Source organism: Miniopterus schreibersii (genome assembly GCF_964146895.1).
Source record: "Miniopterus schreibersii genome assembly, chromosome: 6".
Lineage (NCBI taxonomy): Eukaryota > Metazoa > Chordata > Mammalia > Chiroptera > Miniopteridae > Miniopterus > Miniopterus schreibersii.
The window spans coordinates 83,003,319-83,022,700 of NC_138107.1; the positions used below are offsets into that span (position 1 = coordinate 83,003,319).

Consider the following 19,382-nt stretch of genomic DNA (forward strand, 5'->3'; position numbering starts at 1 on the left):
GGGTCAATACAGAGTACCACTGTTATTTACTATAAAGAAACATTTTGTTAACTAGTGCTCTGAAAAGAGGTATAATATGATGTTAATGCTGTTAAACTCATTTTCTATTTATCCACATACTACATGATGGAAAGAAGAGACGATTTTGAACCAGTCACACCTGGACTAGAATCCTGGCTTTGCTCATTACCAGCTGTTGGACTTTGGAGAATTACTTTTCAGACTCTGGCTCTTTCGTATGAAATGCCGCGATGCTCTTCTTGTAGTTTATTGTCAGCATTTAATCAGTAACTTCATTTTTAAGTGCTTGGCACTCTGGCAAGTACCTACTATAATTTTATGTCCCACATGTGAAATTGAGGACAAAATAATTTATAAAGTTCACACAATGATTTTCAGTAATGGTGAACTACCTTAATTTGAAAATTAATGTAATATATTTGAGGCACTGGTAAATTTTAGCTGTTAATTTTGTCAGGTAAATATATTGAATACTGAATTAAAAATGTAAACCAAGGGATAATCTTGAGTGAAAAAAATTAACTAGTGTTTATTTTTGTTCCTTCTCATTGTGTTTAAATTTTCATCACAAACAACCATCTATGAAGTACGTAATGTAGAAATCCAATGTAAATAATTTTTTAGAATCAGACTCCTAATAGCCATCTTTTCCCAGAGCATCTCCTAGAATTATCACATAATGCCATATAGGGTTACTACATAATCCTATTATAACGTCAAGTTTAAAAGATTTAATGTCCTCACAGAAATATCAACATTATTAGAGAGAAATACCCTGCAATTTAAGAAATTAAAAATGAATAAGTACAGCTTCGTTATGGTAGAGAGGTTTACAATATCCTAAAATATGGGCTTTGCTAATGTCACAGCTTTAAATTCTGAGCTTGTAAGCACCCACAATGGCTACATGTGAGCTTACAGTCATTGTGGATTCAATTGTGAAGACTAAATTCACAGCATAATCTTTCAGAGTCCCATAAATAGAGTCAGAAGTATAAAATAGTATTTTTTCCCTTAGTGTTTCCCAGAACCAAGGAAAAACCATGGAGAAAGTAGAGTTATGTTTGAAATTGTTTATATACATTCAATGTGTATGGGGCAAGCACAATGCAAAGGAATTCAAAGAACAGAATGGTGTCGATAAAGGGCAAATTAAACAGAAAAGGAATAACACTGTAAGGCTTTATCTCTACATCTAAGAAGGCGACATGAGTGGCAGCAGGAATCAGCAGGAAAGCACGGACTCTGGCGTCAGATAGGCCTGGAGTGGGAACCAGGCTCTGTCCTTCGCTAGCTGTGTGACCTTGAGCCATATAACTGAATTTTCCGACACTCGTCAGCAACGCCTTGTTGTGAAGATTAAACGTGATAGTGCCACAAACACCCTCACATACTGGCAGGCAGACGGCGCTCGCGTTCCCAAGCACAGCCACTCCAGGGCCACGGCTGGAATGAAGGCTGCATTAGCAATGGCAGGTGAGCAAAGAAACGAGAACAATGACTCCAGCTTAAACGTGCCTGTGGAGCAGCGCATGTCAACAGTTAATAAAAGGGCCCGGTTTTGTAATGAAAGCATAATATAGCAGCTAAGGGAATGGGCTCTGGACTCAGACCTCTTGGGTGTGAATCCCAGCCTCACCAGTTAGCAAACCTAAAATCTTGAACAAATTCATTAATAACGATGTACCTTAGTTTTCCTCATTTATATGACAGGATTAACAGTGGTACCTATTCTTTAGAACTGTTTGGGTAGAATTAAAGGAGATGATAAACATCAAGTGATTAGACCAGCCTTTAGTATATGTTCAGTAAATGTTAGCTGACATTATTAAGCCAATCCCAAAGTAGGCGAGATCATTGGCTAAGGATAATTTTAATAATAAGACTAGAAAGGTTATATTTGTTGCATTTGTAGCTGAGAAACCAATTCAAAGGAATTAGATAGAGCCACAGAAATGCTGCGTGGAATCTGGGTGGAAGCCCCATGTGATAACCCAATAACTATAGTCGTATTTATAAAAATGGTGACATATTTTAATATAGAAAATAATTAAAATCATACAGAATTGAAAGATTCTGTGGCCTTATAAAACTTCAAATTCCTCAGTTAGTTACTAATAGGAGAAGTAATTGGAAGCTAGCAGTATGAAACTGAGCAGTATTCGAAACACCGAGAAGCCTTTCACTGGTAAGAAAGTAGAAGCATAAAGATTTACTTGCTAAAGGCATAAAGGGACAGATAAAATAGTCCTCTTTCTCATACATTGGCTAACACATTTTTATACTAATTCAGTCTTTTTATAAACCCAAAACACAGAACCAGAAACCAAAATAACCTGTGCAAGTCTCTAAATGCGTTGTATAAATTTATTGATCTGCCCCTGGTGTCCAAGGCGCTTAGCATATAAGCTGGTGCTCAGTGAGGGTTACCACTAAATACCATCTCTTGGATGCCCCCCCCCCGGAGCCTAAGACTCAGTATGTCATACCAGTGGGTCCTCTATCCACTAACAGTTACTCCTTCAAGTTCCCATCTCACCCCAACCGTCTCTGTGGGCTCAGAACCTTGGGGATCATCTTTTCCTTCACTCCATCCATTGCATCTGTCCCCACTGCCATCCCCTTTACCCTAATGCATGGCCATATTCATGCACAGATGCAATACCTTTCTAATCTGATCCCAGACTCCAGTCCTTCACCCTTCCAGGTTCCCACACCTGCTTCAAATCATCTCCCTGAAGTGCAGCTCTGATCACACGATTCTTCCTTAAAAACCCTTAAGGGCTCCATGTTGCCTAGAGCGTCTTTGCTTTACAAGTGTAGTTCATTTTCTGCTCTACAACACAGAATCCCCATATCCAACACTTTTATACTTTATGCCATTTTTTATTTCAGGATTGCTCATTTTCTGCCCCAAACTCTGTTTTTCTATGTCTTTATCTAATCTTCAAGGTTCAGGTAAAAATATCACTGCCTTCAGAAGAAAAAAAAAAAATTAATGCATTCATCTATTAGGGAACTACTTCCCACTTTAATGAAAACTTTCTTTCAGTTCTTGCTGTTTAAATCTTATGTTTTCATTCCCCAGAGAGACTTGACCAGTGTACTGAAGAGCGGACGATCAATAAATAATAGGTATTGATTAAATGCATAATTACAATAATTAATAGTAATAGGAGTGGAAACACAGTTTTTCTTCTGAATAACAAGTACCCAGGGACTCTGTGTCTTACTGATATACCTTTGTCTGTTCCAATTCTGAAGATAAACTTTCCAAACTGCTAAAGCTCAAGAAGCGCTCATGGCTGGAGCCTGTTTGAAAAAGGTATCTGACAACTGTCTCTTTGTTGGTTTCAAATCGCTCCCATTTTCTTAATGTGACCTAAATTTGAAAAAAATGAACAACATATAATGTTATGAATTATCAAAGTATGTCACAAAATACTGTTCACATTTCTATTCTTTGTCAGGCTGGTAACTTGTAGTTAACTCTCTGTTTAAATTTCACCCAGTTAAACTCCATAAACATGACCCTAATGGATTCTACAAGAATTTCCCTTTTGAGTCTCAGTTCATCTATGAAAAGAGTATGTGTGGACCAGGACTCTGACTTTTCTACCAGCTGTAATATCCTAAGAATCTAAGATATTACTTAAAATGTAGATAAGGGACAAATGAAAAGAAAGCCTCTCAGATTCTCTCAAAAAAAAAAAAAAAAAATGAAAAGAGAAAAAAGGAAGGGTGAAGGGAGAGGGAGAAGGAGGGGGGTCAGCAGTGAGCATGGGGCAAAATTCAAAAACTTTATTTCGGGGAATGTGTCCAGATCACAACGAAGTATAACCGTGTGTCTGCTGGACCACGGAAATGGGAAATAATTCTGTGTCAATTTCTGGATTCAGACAAACGGGCATTAAGATCCTGACTTTATTACCCAGCACTGCTCTGTGACTGAGTCATGTCCTCAGTCTTTCTCCTTAAGCATCCAGGCTGGCAAATGTGCTACTTATAGTGGCCCCCCCATAAGGCTGATATTTTAGTAAAAGAGAAAACTCGTGTAAACAGTTAACGTCATATTAGAGCAGCAAAGGTGGAAACTGACATTTTCTTCCACTGCCCCGAGATGGAACCCGTGGGGGGAAGTGACCGCAGCCCTGGGCCGCGGGTCTCGCACCTGGATGCGGCGTTCCTGCTTCTCCCTGCTGTGCTCCAGGCCGGCCAGGGTGCCCTCCAGCTTCCGCAGCTCCTCCTGCACTTGGCCGGGCAGCCCACCTTCTCCCTGCCCAGCCTGTGCCATCTGCTGCCGCACGTCCCTCTTCTTTGCGGAGATCCCCTTGGTCTTTTGCTGGAAGCATTTGTTCAACAGGTGGACATAAATGTTACTCTCTAAGGGGCTAAGCAGGGACATAAACACCCATGCAGCCTGGGCCCAAACTGTATTTTAAGGTCAACTTCAACAGTTAAAACAGCAATGAGGACTGTGCGTTACTCAAAAATGCACATTATTTATAAATATTTTGTGTTTTTAATGGTAAGCAACATAATTAATTTGGTCTTGGTGTTTTAATTTGTGTGCAAATTCAGACAACAGTTAGCATGTTGTGCAATACTCCAGAAGGAATTTGGCAAAACTATTCATTTGATAAGATTCTCCTAAAGTAATTATTTTCTGCTTAAATACACAAAGTCCTAACTCCATTTTTAAAAGCTACTTATGCTCTAAAAACATGCTAATATTAAGAAACTTAATTCCTGGGAATATTCAGAATGATTAATCTGCCGAGATATCTGGGGAAAGTCATGTTTTAAAATAAACTTTTTATTGAATTATAATGTACAAACAGAACAGTATGCCAATCTCAAGCGTACGGCTCATGAATTTTCACAAATAAACACACACATAACCAAGCACCTGACCCAAGAAATGTGAAGTTTTAAAACACTAATGTAAATATTTATAATCTCATATTTCTCTGAATTAAACTGAAACCCAAGCACGACTTATAATAATTGAGAACAAAGTAACACCAAGTATTAACTTTTTTGTACCCATAGCCTTTTTATAATTATAAGTACATCTATAAAGTCTAGAAGCTGCCATTTTATGTATACTTTTAGTGTAACTTCCAGTTTATATATTACTATATATAATTAGCTAGCATTTGCTATGCATTAAGTTAGCTAGAATTTTGTCATTAAAATATTTTATTGAATTAAACTCCCACTTATATTGAGTTTGACAAGCGAAACTGGATAAAATTGCTTTTTATCAATATATGGGCCAGAATTTCTTTACTTCCAGTTTAATATAAGCATGCTCTCCTGAAAAGTCTGGTACTTTGTGTAAGTTATAATTCCCCAAACTAAGATATATTCAAAATTATAAATTTAAAAGTGAGGTTTCTAGATAGTGGAAACAGAACATTGACCTCAAATATGAAGCAAATATCTCCAGGCTCCAGTTTCTGTTTTGAAACAGACAATTTGCGAGTTTCATGAAGGTTTTCACAGCTGAACCAACTCTCCCTTCACAATATTTTCTCGTCTTTTTGATACCATCAAGTCATACAGGCTGAGAATCTATCATACAGAATCTTTGAAATAGTTAATCTTAACAGAGAGAGCAGAAGCGCTGGGTTCTTTGACCCATTCGCGGGGCTGCTTCCCGCAAGCCCCCTCCCGCCCGTCCTTCGCCCTCAGCCGGTGCACGTGCTGCCCCTTTCTCTGGCCCTGGCAGCAGCCAGCTAGTGAGCTGCATGTGCCCTGGGTAAAGAGGCATTTACCTGGCAACGAAGGAGGAGCTGCTGCGCTTCAAACAGGCTCTCGGCGTCCAGGATCTCCTCAGCTTGCTCCTCGGCGTCCTTAGAACCAGAAATTAACTCTTCCAGGGAACTCTTGACTATTTCTTTGTACTGGACACAGTCCCCAAAATCGGTTAACATCTTTTCAACCTAGGTTTCCATGAAAAAATTGTAAGCCATATGCTCTATTCTACTTTACATTATCTTCCACGCACAACCCATTAGACTTGTACGACCACCCGGTGAGTGAAAGTATCCTCGCCGAGGGTGGAAGTGGCCCTATTGGAAATGAAGAAGAAGGTTTGTATATTCTAATCTATAAAGGAATATAAACATTGAGGTGTATATCAAGAAGTTTAAAATGAGTGGATCTTGCCTAAAAGTGACTTTACTGGGTTGCAGGCTAAACACTGAATATTTTATTACTAGGCTTTAGTGATAGCATTTACTCTGTTCTAGGCATTGTATTAAGTGCTTTATATACATTATTGCATTCAATTCTTGACATCACTTTTTGGCATATTTTTAGCTCTGTTTAACAAGTAAGAAAAACAAGGCCCCAGAGAAATTAAATGACAAGCTCAAGGTTCATAATGACAAGCTCAAGGTTATATATGTAGTGGGGTACCAGAGTTACACTCTAACTCTGAGTTTGTTTGACTCTCAAGCCTGAGGGTTTAACCACTGTGATGTTCCTTAAACTGACTATGAAGTAATGCTTTTATAAGAGTAAAACAGTATGGATCTGATAAGCTTTGTACTTCAGCTACAGATCCTTACTCTGAAGTAACATATCCAATAATGGCACAGACCATAATTCAAACACCCTACTCACCTTTCCCACCAATATTCATATAAGTAAATATCAACTATTCTATTTCAACTAAGATTTCTTTATAAACGTACTTGTTCAACTACGACCAAAAGAGAAAGGACCTCCCAGATTCCTCACCCAGAGTGACTAAGTGATATACCTCTGACAGCAAAGTTGTGAGAGCCTTGAAGGACCCAGACAATTTTGCCAGCTCATCTCCCTGCTTTTGGGCTTCTTTCTCAGATGAAACTTCAAGCAAGACTTTAAGCCTGGATTTCAGCCAGCTGAGAGTTTCCCCTTTTTGGGTAACTCCATTTCTTATCTCCTGGAATGGAAGAACACTTTTGATGAACAAAATACAATTGTGAACCATAACTTTCCAGCAAGAAAGGATTCCACCTAAGAAGGTATGTGAGATGTAGGTAGGAATGGCAGACATTCACTCCCCAGTGGAGTGCTGTGTATTTCACTTTGTTCAGGTCTGTAACAAGAATCTACAGTTGTGAGAAAGAAATGTTTCTTCAATGCCAATACCTTATGTGTAAAGTCAGTACTCTCTATACCAAAAAATTCCTTCATAATTACACGGTTAGATATTTAAAGATTCCCTGGATCACAACAAAGACACTCCTAAAAGTACTGTAGAAGAACATGTGATGCCAAAACTGGGAATTATAACATACAATGTACTTTGTTGTTACCTTACTTTCTGTGAGCTGGAAGGAACCGGGTATTTTTTGAAGAAAAGAATCCTTTTTTTAGTTAGCTGATTCTTTTATTGAAGAGTTTACTTGTTGAATATTATTAAAGATAACATAAAGATTTATTTTAACTTTATTAACTAATATTTCATGCTTCATTTTTGTTAACTTTTAGAAGTCAGTTCCCCAGATAGTAAGATACACAAACAGGATCACAATTCTAATACCGGAAGGGAAAGTTAATTGGCCAAGACAATGCCAGAAAGACTCCGGGGCCTCAGCACTTGTAGGGCAGGGGACCCAGGGAAGAGTGATTCGGGCGGACTCTCCCTCTGACACCGGCTCTGTGTAGCACGAGGGCAGGCTGGTCTCCAACCATGCGCTTTGCTCCAGAGGGTCTTACACAGGGCAAACGCACGCCAGCCGGAAAATGGTTGGTTCCAGAAACAAGTGATCTCTTCCTTCTACAGCAATAATTTTTTTCTACTATAATAGTAACCAGCAGTAAATACAGAACAAAAGTAGGTTTACAGTTGTGAGTACATGAAACTGTTAATAAAACTAGTGTAATAATCATAACCTGCATGTCTTTTCCATACAAACAACTGTAAATCTACTTTTGCCCCATGCTATATGGATACCCTTCCATTGGTAAAGCATGATATTATTTAGCACCTCTAGCATTTAAGGGGATTATAATTTTAATATAAAAAAAATGAAACTTAGAGGATAGAAAAAGGAAAAAAATATTCTCATTAACAGCAACTATGTGACTTGCAAGGGTTCGAAACACTGAACAATAAAGAATTTTCACAATAGCAAGTGTCTGTAATACTAAGAGCCAAGATAAGAGGGAGAGGGTTGCTGGGTGCCACTCACAGAACGCAAAGTGGTTCAGACCTGAGGCTTTGTCACGGCTGGGTTATCAGGCTGTCCCCAAGTTCATGGGGCTGATACAATCCAGGCTGAATGGGTCATAGCAAGAATGCTTTGAGATCTTGCCCAAACCCCTCATTTTCTGTGACTTGGTTTTTGAATGGCTGAAATGCATTGTATAAAAAACCTACAGCGCTCTTGTTTTCTGTGACAGTTCTTAACTCTCTGCTGTGTTATACACCCACGCGTGCGATTTTCCTCCCAGGGTTCCCCATTCTCCAGAGATGTATTTAAGGCACCACTGAGCATGACTCAGTCTCAAAGCCAACAATGATTCAATAGAATAAATCCCTATAGTTCTCACAAGGAGACTTATTTTTAATTTTCAGGAACTTAATTTTTCATAGAAAGTAAAGAAGACATCAGTTAGATTGTCTATCATTTTTTTGATTAATGGAAATTCTCCAGTAGCAAAAAATGCCCCGGGACTCACCGCTACAACCCGTGTCACCTCCCCGTGGTTGGCAGCATCGATGGTCTCGTCCTTAATCCCTTTCAGTTGTGTCTCCTTTGCAGAGATCCACGATGAGAGCTCAGAAACTCTGAAATAACACAGGTCTTATCTTACTAAAGGCAGAGCATATCAGGATGGTTATAATACACTTTCTAGACGAATTCTTCATGGAAACTCAACACTCATGTGATGAGCAAACCGCTTAACAAATTTCCTGGAAACTGTTCCTTAAAGAAATAGGAAGCTCAGGGCAGGCGGGGCCACCTCTGTGCTCAGGAACTTGGGGGGAAGCCACAGCAGAGCAGGCAGAGCTCAGCTGAGGAAAGGGATGTGTCTATGCCCGGGCCTGAGCACCTGGGTATGAGGACTGGCCTTACATGTCCCCACCCGAGTGAGACATAACCCTAAAAAGTCAGAAGTCCCCTTTGGGGATATGTGGCAATACAAGACAAAGAGATGAGCCAAAGAGATCACATCTGAGTCACCGGTTTTAACTGAAAACCATTTTTTAAATTGAATGAAGCGTTTTTATATAAGCACGTGAGCAACATCACACAATCTGATGTTTCTTCATTGCACAGGATGAGCCATATGTCATTTCTTGTTTCGTAATCATCTTTGAATGAACAGAATTAAGATAGACCATGTCCTCATCTGGGAGCAAGCCCAGGGCTACCTGCCGGCGTAGTCCTTCCACTTGTCGGGGTCCTCCACCAGCTTCGCGTAGGTGGCCTCCACGGCAGCTCGGAGCTCTCGCAGAGTTGCCTGGCAGGTTGCAGGTGTGTCCCGGACTGGGTCCCGGACTGGGAGCTTCAGACACAGCTCCTCAATGAGCTGCAGCCTTTTCTCACAAAGGTGATGCGGCCCTTTGTCACTGAAGAAGATCTAACGAGCAATAAACATAGATATAATCCCTGTGAGAAGCCATGCAATATTTTCATATTTTCACAGAAAAGAACAAAGGAAGATTCCATTTAGACTATCGGTGTAGAGTAATTAAGCTATTTAGTGTTTCCAGATCCAAACCAAAGCATCGGTGACTGCACTGGGGGAGGGGGGGTGGCCTACCCTGTGCTCCTTGATCATCTTCTCACTGCCTTCCTGGGGCGCCAGCGCGGTCTCGCGGTCCAGCTCAGCTCTGCACTCTTCTATGCAGCCCAGAAACTTTCTCTTTTCCACCTCGATCTTCAGATGAAGCAAATGATATGGGGCTTCTCCTTGAAGATCCTACAGTCCACAGGATGATTGGGGAAAACATGACACCATTACCAATTAGGTCCCTTTCCAACTAAAGTGACAAAACCCATATAACATTCCCTTTAGGGCCAACTGGTACCATCAGTTCAGTCTGCACCCAGCCTCTGAGCTCTGTACTTTTCCAAGTACTGGGACCACAGCGGATCCTTTCATCCCACAGTGGGTAGCTGGGATTATTCTATTTCACTTTTACAATGGCCCATGCGGTATTAATGTTCCCATTCTCAAGATTAGACCATTGAGGCCTAGGAGCAAGTAGAAAAAGGTAGGCTTGAATCTAGATTTAAATCACAATCCAGTGCCCTATACCCTCCCCCGGCATGTATCCCTTTTGGGTTTGTCAACAACCCTACGAGATGGGAAGGACAGATGTTATACCCGAAACACAAAGGGCGGAAGCAAGGAACCCTTAGTGGGTTTAGTTATTGGAAGAAATATTGTTTCACCCTCACCCCCACCCCCAGATCTTTGCTTCTTAAAGTCCTAGCTTAGGACTGATCACTTGATTTGCTTGTTTTTGGCTTCCAAGCAGGCCCTCCTCTCTCCTTCAAAGTTCTCCTAAATACACTGCTTGTACTTTTCTGGACCAATTATATATTATACTTTTATTATTTGTGACTAATAATCTTTCTTATCAGACTCTAAGCTCCTTGGGGAAAATAATTATGTTTAGCTCATCACTGAATTCTTAACCAATAAATGTTTTTATTTATATTTTTACATCATACTATTCTCACCCAGATGATAAAATCCTTGAGAACAGCAAATGTTTATGTGTATAAATTATGTTAGGTAAAATTCCAGTAATATACCTAGCAGTATTTACTGAGATGAGAAGAGCTCACTAAATGTTGCTGAAAAAGTTAAACACCCATATTATTCCTGCTCAAAAAAAAAATAAAATCAGGAAAGAAAAAGTGCACTCTTAAGTAATATGATAATAAAGTGCTGTTACTAAAAATAGGAATAACAAAATTTATCATTTCATCATGTTCTATGCAAGTTCTTTCTTTCTTTAATGGGAGGAGTTCCGGTGACTTTCCTGAATCTCTGAGTTTCTCAAGCAGTTGAACCTTAGCACCCTCATGCTCTCTCGCATCACCCATGACTCTATGTCCCCACTCACCTTCCACTGCTTGTGGAGCTTCCTGACCGCCTCCTGCAGGCCCTGCTGCTCCTGCTCAGGCAGGATGTCGGTGAGCTCGTCGCAGGCTTTCAGGAAAGCGTTGAGCACCCGCTGGTCCAGCTGACTGTAGAACTCCTGACGCAACACGGAGAGGGAGGGAGGGGTTCAGGGTGCGGGAAGAATCACAGCGGCATCGGACGCTGTGTCATAAGCAAGCGGTCACCCCTCTGAGCGAGCTCTTAGCCAGCTGCTGCCCTCTCCAAACCTCCTGTAACTACTGTTGCTGTGCGTGTGTCTTTCAGAAGTGAACTATAATCACCTAGAGTTATGACTCAGGGGCCACCCACAAATAACATTCAATGAATACTTTTTAATTTTTAGAAAAAAAATATTTGCCGTTTTCAAATACGGTAGAATATTCTAGAAGGCTATGGGAGATCCTAACCCCTGGATTCCACAATGACAGGGATCAACTCACAGTGTGTCGCCTCAAGAGGTCTTCGGGATCCCCCTTCTCCTCCAGGCCCTCCTGCGCCATCCGGAGCACCTTCTCCAGCTCTGCCCGGGACTCCTCAAATTTCTCCATCAAGCGGCTGTTGGTTTCCACGTGTTTCTTCCAGTCTCCAGTTTTCTTTACCATATTCTTGATTTATAAAAATAATCATAATAGGATGCTTTCTCATTATTTAAAGTAACATATTCTTAAGGAATATTTGTCTTTAAAAAGCATTTGGAAGGAATACATGTCATTATAATGAGAGTAATCGACCCCCTTTATTATTAATGACGATTAATATTAGAGAAAGAAGTAAAATCTTGGTTTCCAAACACCAGCAGTGAGGCATTTAGCAGGAGTGGAAGCCTGATGTGCGGTGGCTCTGTTCTTTGCATTGTCCCTCGCTCACGGTCCTAATGCAGGGAAGAAACGTACCTGAAAGGCAACTTGAACCTCTGCTGTCTGTCTCTGCAGCTTCGTCTGATCGAAATGCTTCAACACGTGGCTCAAGGTCACAAACTTCTGAACGCTTTGACTGCCTTTCTCAATTTGCGCCATGGTTTTCTTACAGCTTTCCTGACAAGCCAGCAGTTCCTACAAGGGAAGGAAACACACAATAGAATTTAAAAGGGAGAGAAAGAGAAAGAAAGTAATGACTGCAAAATAATAACAGCATTATACAGCTTTTAGGCTTTTAATCGGCAATAAACAAAATCCAAAGCAGAGGAATTTTTTTCAAGAATTTTAAGCAGTTGCTGTAGTCAGGGCTTTTTAAGTTTTTTGAGATTTTTTTTCTTAATATTCCATGCCCATCTTATTAAGAGAATGACAGAGCGTCAGAATTGTTATTTGCCTGGTGCCTGCATTTCTCCAACCAACTAATGTGGTTTACTGCACGAAGAACAATGAAATCAACCGACAGAGCAGGTTTTAATCTAAGTAAGTTTAGCACCAATGCACTTTATACTTCACTGAGTCAGACGCAGAACATTATATAGTATTTGTGTAAATTGTGTAGACACCATTTGAATTCTAAGGCTCACAAGCTATCAGCCTCATTGATAAAACGGTGGACCCCAGATCCTAACCCCAAGAGGCAGCAGACAGTGGGCTCGGGACGGCTCACAACTGACACAGATCTGCAGGACAAGAAGCCATATGGCAGAGGCCCTTCCACTTCTGATCCCTGCCCTGGCATCACAGTGATTCCTGCAGCAGACAGCATGGAAATGATCCAGCCCAGCCCAAGGCAGACAGTCACTTTCTGATTTGAATCCACACCATTTGCATTTTGACACCCTCAAGTTGCTTTGGAAAAATATTTTAAAAGGCTCACTTGGATGCTAGTTTTGGTAATCTAGGTTCAAATACTAAGAGGAAAATTTTTGTTTTGCTTTGGCAGAACAGAATAAAGACATACTTTTTCCTCTGGAAGATTTAGGAGGTAAAAGAGTAACAGAGATATGGTTAAATATTATTATTATTAAATATTAAATATTTTCATTGTGGAAGGATTCTTTGATGGGAATTTATAGCAATCTGGGAATGTAGGAAATGGCACTATGACTCAAAATGGAAAATAATCTTTATCCAATATAAGAACCCATTAAAATAGGGTTTGGTGACATAATCACCGTCTCTTTACAATTAACAACAATAATAATAATAATAATAATAATAATTGCTAGCAGTTACAGAGTATATAAATATATATATATATATAATGTGCTAGTCTGATTATAGAGTACCTAATGTTACCTCCACAACAAGCTCTCAACTTAGGTTTTTTAAGGTGAGGAAATAAAAGCTAATCAAGGCTCTGTAATTTGTTTTATCAGATCTAAGACCTGAATACCTGTCCAACTCATGTCAGATACTCTCTGCTCTTTACCAGGCAATGCTGCCTCCCTTCCATGAACCTATTTCAGTTAATGCAGTGGCGAATCTCTCGCTCATTAGTTTCACCCTCCTCTGATGGATCGTTCATTTCTAATAAACCAACTAAGCCAATTAACTGAAACACTCAGCAGGAGGCTTTCTGCATTCAGATCTGCTCACTGAAAATGAGACAAATAAAAATGATTATCACTCCAAGCACACTTCCAGAATTTCACGGTTGTGTAGAGACCTAGTCCTAGAGGCAAAGAAAAAAATCTCACAAAACACAGATTATAAACACTGGATAGAAATGGATTGCAATTATCTATTTTTTATATATATCTAAATATATAAAATTCAAAAGTTATCTATAAAATCATGCTCATGTAAATAATTTTTATTTTATCTCTAGTGGACAGGGTTTGTACCTTTGGACAAGCCGTATTTTGTTTGGAGTTGGCAGTATTAGTCTAGAAAAATGTTTCTTGTCTTAACTGGATTTCTATCATTTTAAGTAATACATCGATCTTATTACCTGCCTTGAAATAACTGTGTCTCCTGAAAGGGACCTTTTTTTACCTGATGTTTTTGTTTAAAAAGAGCACTAGATTGCGCCTCGTGCTCAAGAACTGTTATAATTTCACTGATTTTGCCAAGTGAGTCATAGAAGGACGTCATCTGCTTTTCCAGTTCCTCCAGAGGTGTTGACAGCTGCTGAGACTCATAGAGGAGCGGGGAGTAACGTTCTTTGACCTTTGAAAACACAAAGACAAAGATTCTGTTAAAAGCCATTGAGAGCCACCAGCTGAGGGCACTGCTCACGGCTCTTAGGAACAATTTCTTCGTGATGTGGTCATTTTGTGCTCATGGATCTCCAAAGACAGCTGTTTCACGATATTTCCCATGTATCGCTCAATTTTTATATATAAAACGATATTACTATACCAGTGAGATACATAAATGCCATGGAGTGTTCTCATGAAAATGTATCTCAATCGTCCATCTCAACTGCAGTTTCCCGTATAAACGACGCGGTTAGTGACCCAGACGGCATCAAATCGCTCTTCATAAACTGTGCGACCCACCTTCACTTCAGCCTCAAAACCTGCCCTAAGATAGCCATGAACTACATTATCTAGGCTAACCTGTGTCTTCCAGCTTTATGTTCAAGAGCGCTGCTACTTGAACTCGTAACTTCAGACAAACTTACAAACTTGACCCCTCCTTCCCAGACAGGCCCTGTGCTCTCCTACCTCCCCCCAGCTCCATGCTTTGCTCCTCCCGCCACCTGACACCCTTCTCATCCCAGTGGCTCACGTCACATACCAATGTATTCACAAGGGCTCCCACGTTAGGGGGCATCTCCCTAGTCTGACTTGGCCCACCCCTTATGTGCCACTTGTCTTTTTAAAAATGTTGTCTTTATACACCTGTATTGTTTTTATTTTCATGATGAAGCTATCCGTTCCTGGAGATCTGGAGAGCCATGAAGTGTCTGCCTTGTCCCCTTCATGTTGGAATCCAGGACCATGCGGTTCCCCTAGAACTTCTGTCCCCCCTCATTTTACTTAGAGTTGCTCCCAAAGTATTATTAAAGCTTTTGGGAACCAAGGAAAAGAAATTGCATACTTGTTACTGGGTCATTCTTATTTTTTCTTCAATTATATATATTTTCATGCTCTCATGTTCTTGGATACATTACCTGAAGGAAGACTCATGCGACGAAAGCTACTGGTTCACTGCGATGAGGAAGCGCTAACATCATTTGGAATAAAATGAAGGGAATCTGCTAGTTTGACAAATTGAGTCTTCTCTTTTGTCATGTAATTCTTCCTACACCCACCTACCTCAGCTATTCGCCCTTTTGGTTAATTCTCCACTGATGATTTCATTTGGTTATTTGCTGTCTATTTTTTCTCTTCTAGTTAACAGATATTTCTGCTTTCTTTTCCTCTGTTATCCAATTCTTCATTACAAAATTCTTCTATTCATTTATATTTATACAATCACTCATTTCTTTTACCAGGACTTAGTTACCCAAACTAAATGGACTGTGCAAACAATACAATCTTCATAAAATTCAACTTTAGAAACATAAAAAAATCCCAGTGGAACTTCCAAAGTTCTTAAGGAAAATCCTTCAATAGAATAAAAAAGGCTTATGTCTGATTCTTGATACCTGCTGAGCTCCCTGCACAGAAGTGGCATAACTGTATATATTTTAAGCCTTTGGTGAGCTCTGTGAGAGGCAAAGGGCACAGTCTCCATAGCTTTGTGGCAATGCAAACAGAAAATAGCATAAGTACTCTTGAGAGTAAAGGCCCATCAACTAAATTATCAAAAAAGGGCATTTTGGAATTCTTTCTCATTTAAATATCTGATCTCTTCCTCCCTCCTCCTCTACTTCCCCCTCCTTTTGTTTCATCACATTTGATTGGTCCCCTGTCCGCCTGAAGAAGCTTGTCTTTCTATTAAAATACAGCTACTGCCCGGCTGGGCGTGGCTCAGCGGTTGAGTGTTGACCTGGGATCCAGGCGATCGGGGTTCGATTCCCGGTGAGGGCACATGCCTGGGTTGCGGGCTCAATCAATGACTCTCTCATCATTGATGTTTCTATCCCTCTCTCTCCCTCTCCTTTCCTCTCTCTGAAATCAATAAAGATATATTTTAAAAATAAATAAATAAATAAAAATAAAATACAGCTACTAACACTTCTAAATTGACAGAGGTAATAGTTGGTATCAGCCCCAGAGTTTCATTTTTAAAACTCATGACAGAGTTACTGGACGACAAAGTTACTAAATCAAAATCACAATAAGAAACAAAAGCATGACTTGCTAACAAGTCAAGGATTTGCCCACGGGTGACAGAGGAGGTGTGGGGCCAGAAGAAGGCAGTGTTGGTCCCACACAGGGTGTCATGTTCCCACCTTGGTCAGCTGCTCTTTGAGCCCCGACATGGTTGCCAACATTTCATTCGCTGTTTCTTGGGAGCTCTCTTTGGTAATGAGGTGCGCCGTCTTGGTGATTATCTTGTACTGAGCATCCATCACAGGTATCCTCTGCTCGATGTCCTGCATGAGCCATTGAAACAGCTAAATTAACACCTGGCACATTCCTTTTAACTTCAGGATTCCACAGAAGGCCGGGCAAAAGCCGATATGCACAGTGGGACGTTCTATACTTACAATGAACTTCTGGAGATTACTGCTTTCTTTCATTACTAATATCTTATATGTTGGTAATAGCATATGGATAAATAAACGCTTTTTTTTCTTTTAAAGTAAGCAGAAATCCTTAAGTTTACATATGCTCAAGTAATCTTCACACTTTCAACATATGTGTAAATATAGTATGTAAAAATTACATCAGCTAAATGCATGTTAACAAGTTGGGGAAATTCCTCTGAGTTGAAAATTAAAGTTATTTTCTTAAAAAAATAACACATTGTCATTGCAGAAAATTTATTAAATAGAGATGAAGTAGGATAAAGAAAATTTTAATTAAAGTCTCACATAGTGATCACCAGAGCCAACCCATCATACATCATTAATATTGCTTCCTGTGTGTGTTTTACACCCATTTGTAATTTTTACCAAAAAAAAAAAAAAAAATGCTATTTTTTGCTTTTCTCACTTGATACTACATTGGAAAATTTTTCCATGCCATTAAATACTCCTCCACTACTTCATTTTGAGAGCTGCAGGGTATTACAAATACTCAAGCAGCACAATTCATTTAGTAAATCCTATATTGCTGGAGACATTTATCTAGAGGTGTCATCTACAGGCTCCTGTTGCCCTCCAGTGCTTTATAATTTGATTGCAGGAAAAAAAATCTCCGAATTAAAAAATTATTTTGAAGTTACTTCATGGCCAAAACATCTTTCAAAAATTCAAATCGATTTTTTTATTTGAATACAATTTAAAAAACTCTTGAGGTACAAATGAGAATAGCACACACGTCAGAAGAGACACAGAAAGGCTTTGCGATGACTGGAGCCACTTCTCTGATCTTTATTTTCAGAGAGAACAGGTTTTCCACTTTATGGCCCAGAAAGCCCCCTCACCTCCAAGTCCTGAATTAATAACTTGACATTAATAAAAGAGACTTCCAAGGGTTCAGAAAGCTTCCTAAGGGCTTCAGTTGTGAAATCTGACAGGGCGGCCACACAATCTGTGTATTCTTTCTCCATTCTGTCCATCTCATCAGCTCGCGCATACTGGGAAGAGAAGGAAGGGGGACAACACTGGAGGTCACTGAGCCCAGGCTCCAGAGGCCTGGAACCTTCGCTCCATGTACTCTCTGGAAGCGCTATCTGGCAAGAAAGACCCCAATTCCTGAATCTTATTTAGATACACTCGCAGTCAAGTACCGTGAAAGGAAGGAAGGAACTAGCACAGAGGTGAAGAGTTAGGATTTGAAACATGAATCGATTGGTCCCTACACGTAGGCCCCACATGGCGATACAATCCTTAGGCAAACTATACAGCTCCGTAACGTTCCCCCACTGTTAGGGGAAAGAATAAAGGGCCATGCAGAAATATAACACTTCTAAACACATCCGGGCTCTGCTTTAAGAAGCCCATGTTATAATAACAAAGTAGTCTCTAAACAGGCTGCTTAGCGCAACATTTCTAATACACGCATGTTTCAGGCATGCACAGGTTGGAAAGACATACTTGCTTGACTTCCATAAACAGCTCCCTCCATCGCCCATTGAGCAATAACAACTGCTGCTTGAGGTCACGGGAAACCACCTCATCACACGTTTCAATTAGAAAATTGCCGGCATCATTCATGGCAGTGTGTTGCTGTATCCAGTGAGGCAAATTTCGAAAAAAGTCCTAAACAATGAACAATGCATACTGTTGTGATCACAAGCCAAATTCAATAAAGAAAAGGAAAGCGAGCAGACTAAGAGAAGTATCTTTGTTCGAAATTTTGTGCAAATTTAAGGTAAATCCTAACTCAAAATGCCAATTTTTAATGAAGAGTTTCAAAAGTAGGAACTGGACATGCTGAGGGTATTTTTATAGGACCAGCTACGCCATTTCTTTTGCTGGAGACGAAACAAGCATGACCATTTGCTGTTACTCCTAGCTCACAGGTGAAAAGTTGCATCTCTGAGCGTAAAGGACTTGTGCCTTGTCTCCAGGTGAATAAATATCAGTACCAAAGTCATATGAAAGAGGTGCTACTATAGGAAAATACAGAACTTCCTCCAAAAAATTGTAAACAAACCTTTGGCCTGTGCCTTTAGGTTTTAAAATCTGAATACAGTGTATTATCAAGATAATTACTAACCACGGAGATAAGCCATCAAAGGGAAATTTAAAAGTTAAATATCTGGGCCAGGAACACTGAATACAATAATATCGTCCTTTATTTGTTTAAGGTTACACCGCTGGCAAGGAAGCAGTTTCCACCTGATTTCAAGTTACATCTAAACGTGCAAATGTATGTACACACACCCCACAGTGAAAGCAGGGATAACAAGAGAAAATTCAGAATCCATTTCATAAGCTGCGTGTGGGAGTCCTCCCTCTAAAAATAGATGGGAACACTTCTGTTTCTGGCCGGGATGTTTCCTTGGATAAAATTAACACATATGACATCTGCTGGGGCATTGTGGTCTAATCAGAAAAGCCAAAATCTGTATGGCTGTAGAGTTTTTGGCACCATCAGCTACACTAGAATATTTAACCTAAATGAACTACCAAATGGTAAAACATCTAAAAAATTACACATCTACTTGTATAACACAATAATAGATGAAGCAATCCTGGATGGCAAGCAGTAATTCTAATGTATGCACTGTATTTCTTAAAAGAGTCTGGCATTTTAATAGCTTTTACATATAAATTGATTTTCCATGGGAAATGTCAGGCTCCCATTAAGA

The 19,382-nt window shown here is 39.9% G+C and overlaps 1 protein-coding gene across 1 annotated transcript in view; it reads right to left on the reverse strand.

Moving 5' to 3' along the window:
* Positions 1-19,382, reverse strand: part of SYNE1 (spectrin repeat containing nuclear envelope protein 1) — a 357,645-nt gene that overhangs the window by 226,005 nt on the left and 112,258 nt on the right. Inside the window, exons 19-32 of the mRNA XM_081140676.1 lie at positions 18,163-18,327; positions 17,550-17,702; positions 16,411-16,554; positions 14,061-14,234; positions 12,039-12,197; positions 11,586-11,750; positions 11,108-11,242; positions 9,793-9,951; positions 9,401-9,609; positions 8,704-8,812; positions 6,794-6,958; positions 5,802-5,969; positions 4,193-4,363; positions 3,263-3,403 (exon numbers count right to left, since the gene is read on the reverse strand). Of these exons, the coding sequence (XP_080996802.1) occupies positions 3,263-3,403; positions 4,193-4,363; positions 5,802-5,969; positions 6,794-6,958; positions 8,704-8,812; positions 9,401-9,609; positions 9,793-9,951; positions 11,108-11,242; positions 11,586-11,750; positions 12,039-12,197; positions 14,061-14,234; positions 16,411-16,554; positions 17,550-17,702; positions 18,163-18,327 (2,217 nt within the window). The remainder of the gene's footprint in view (positions 1-3,262; positions 3,404-4,192; positions 4,364-5,801; positions 5,970-6,793; positions 6,959-8,703; positions 8,813-9,400; positions 9,610-9,792; positions 9,952-11,107; positions 11,243-11,585; positions 11,751-12,038; positions 12,198-14,060; positions 14,235-16,410; positions 16,555-17,549; positions 17,703-18,162; positions 18,328-19,382) is intronic.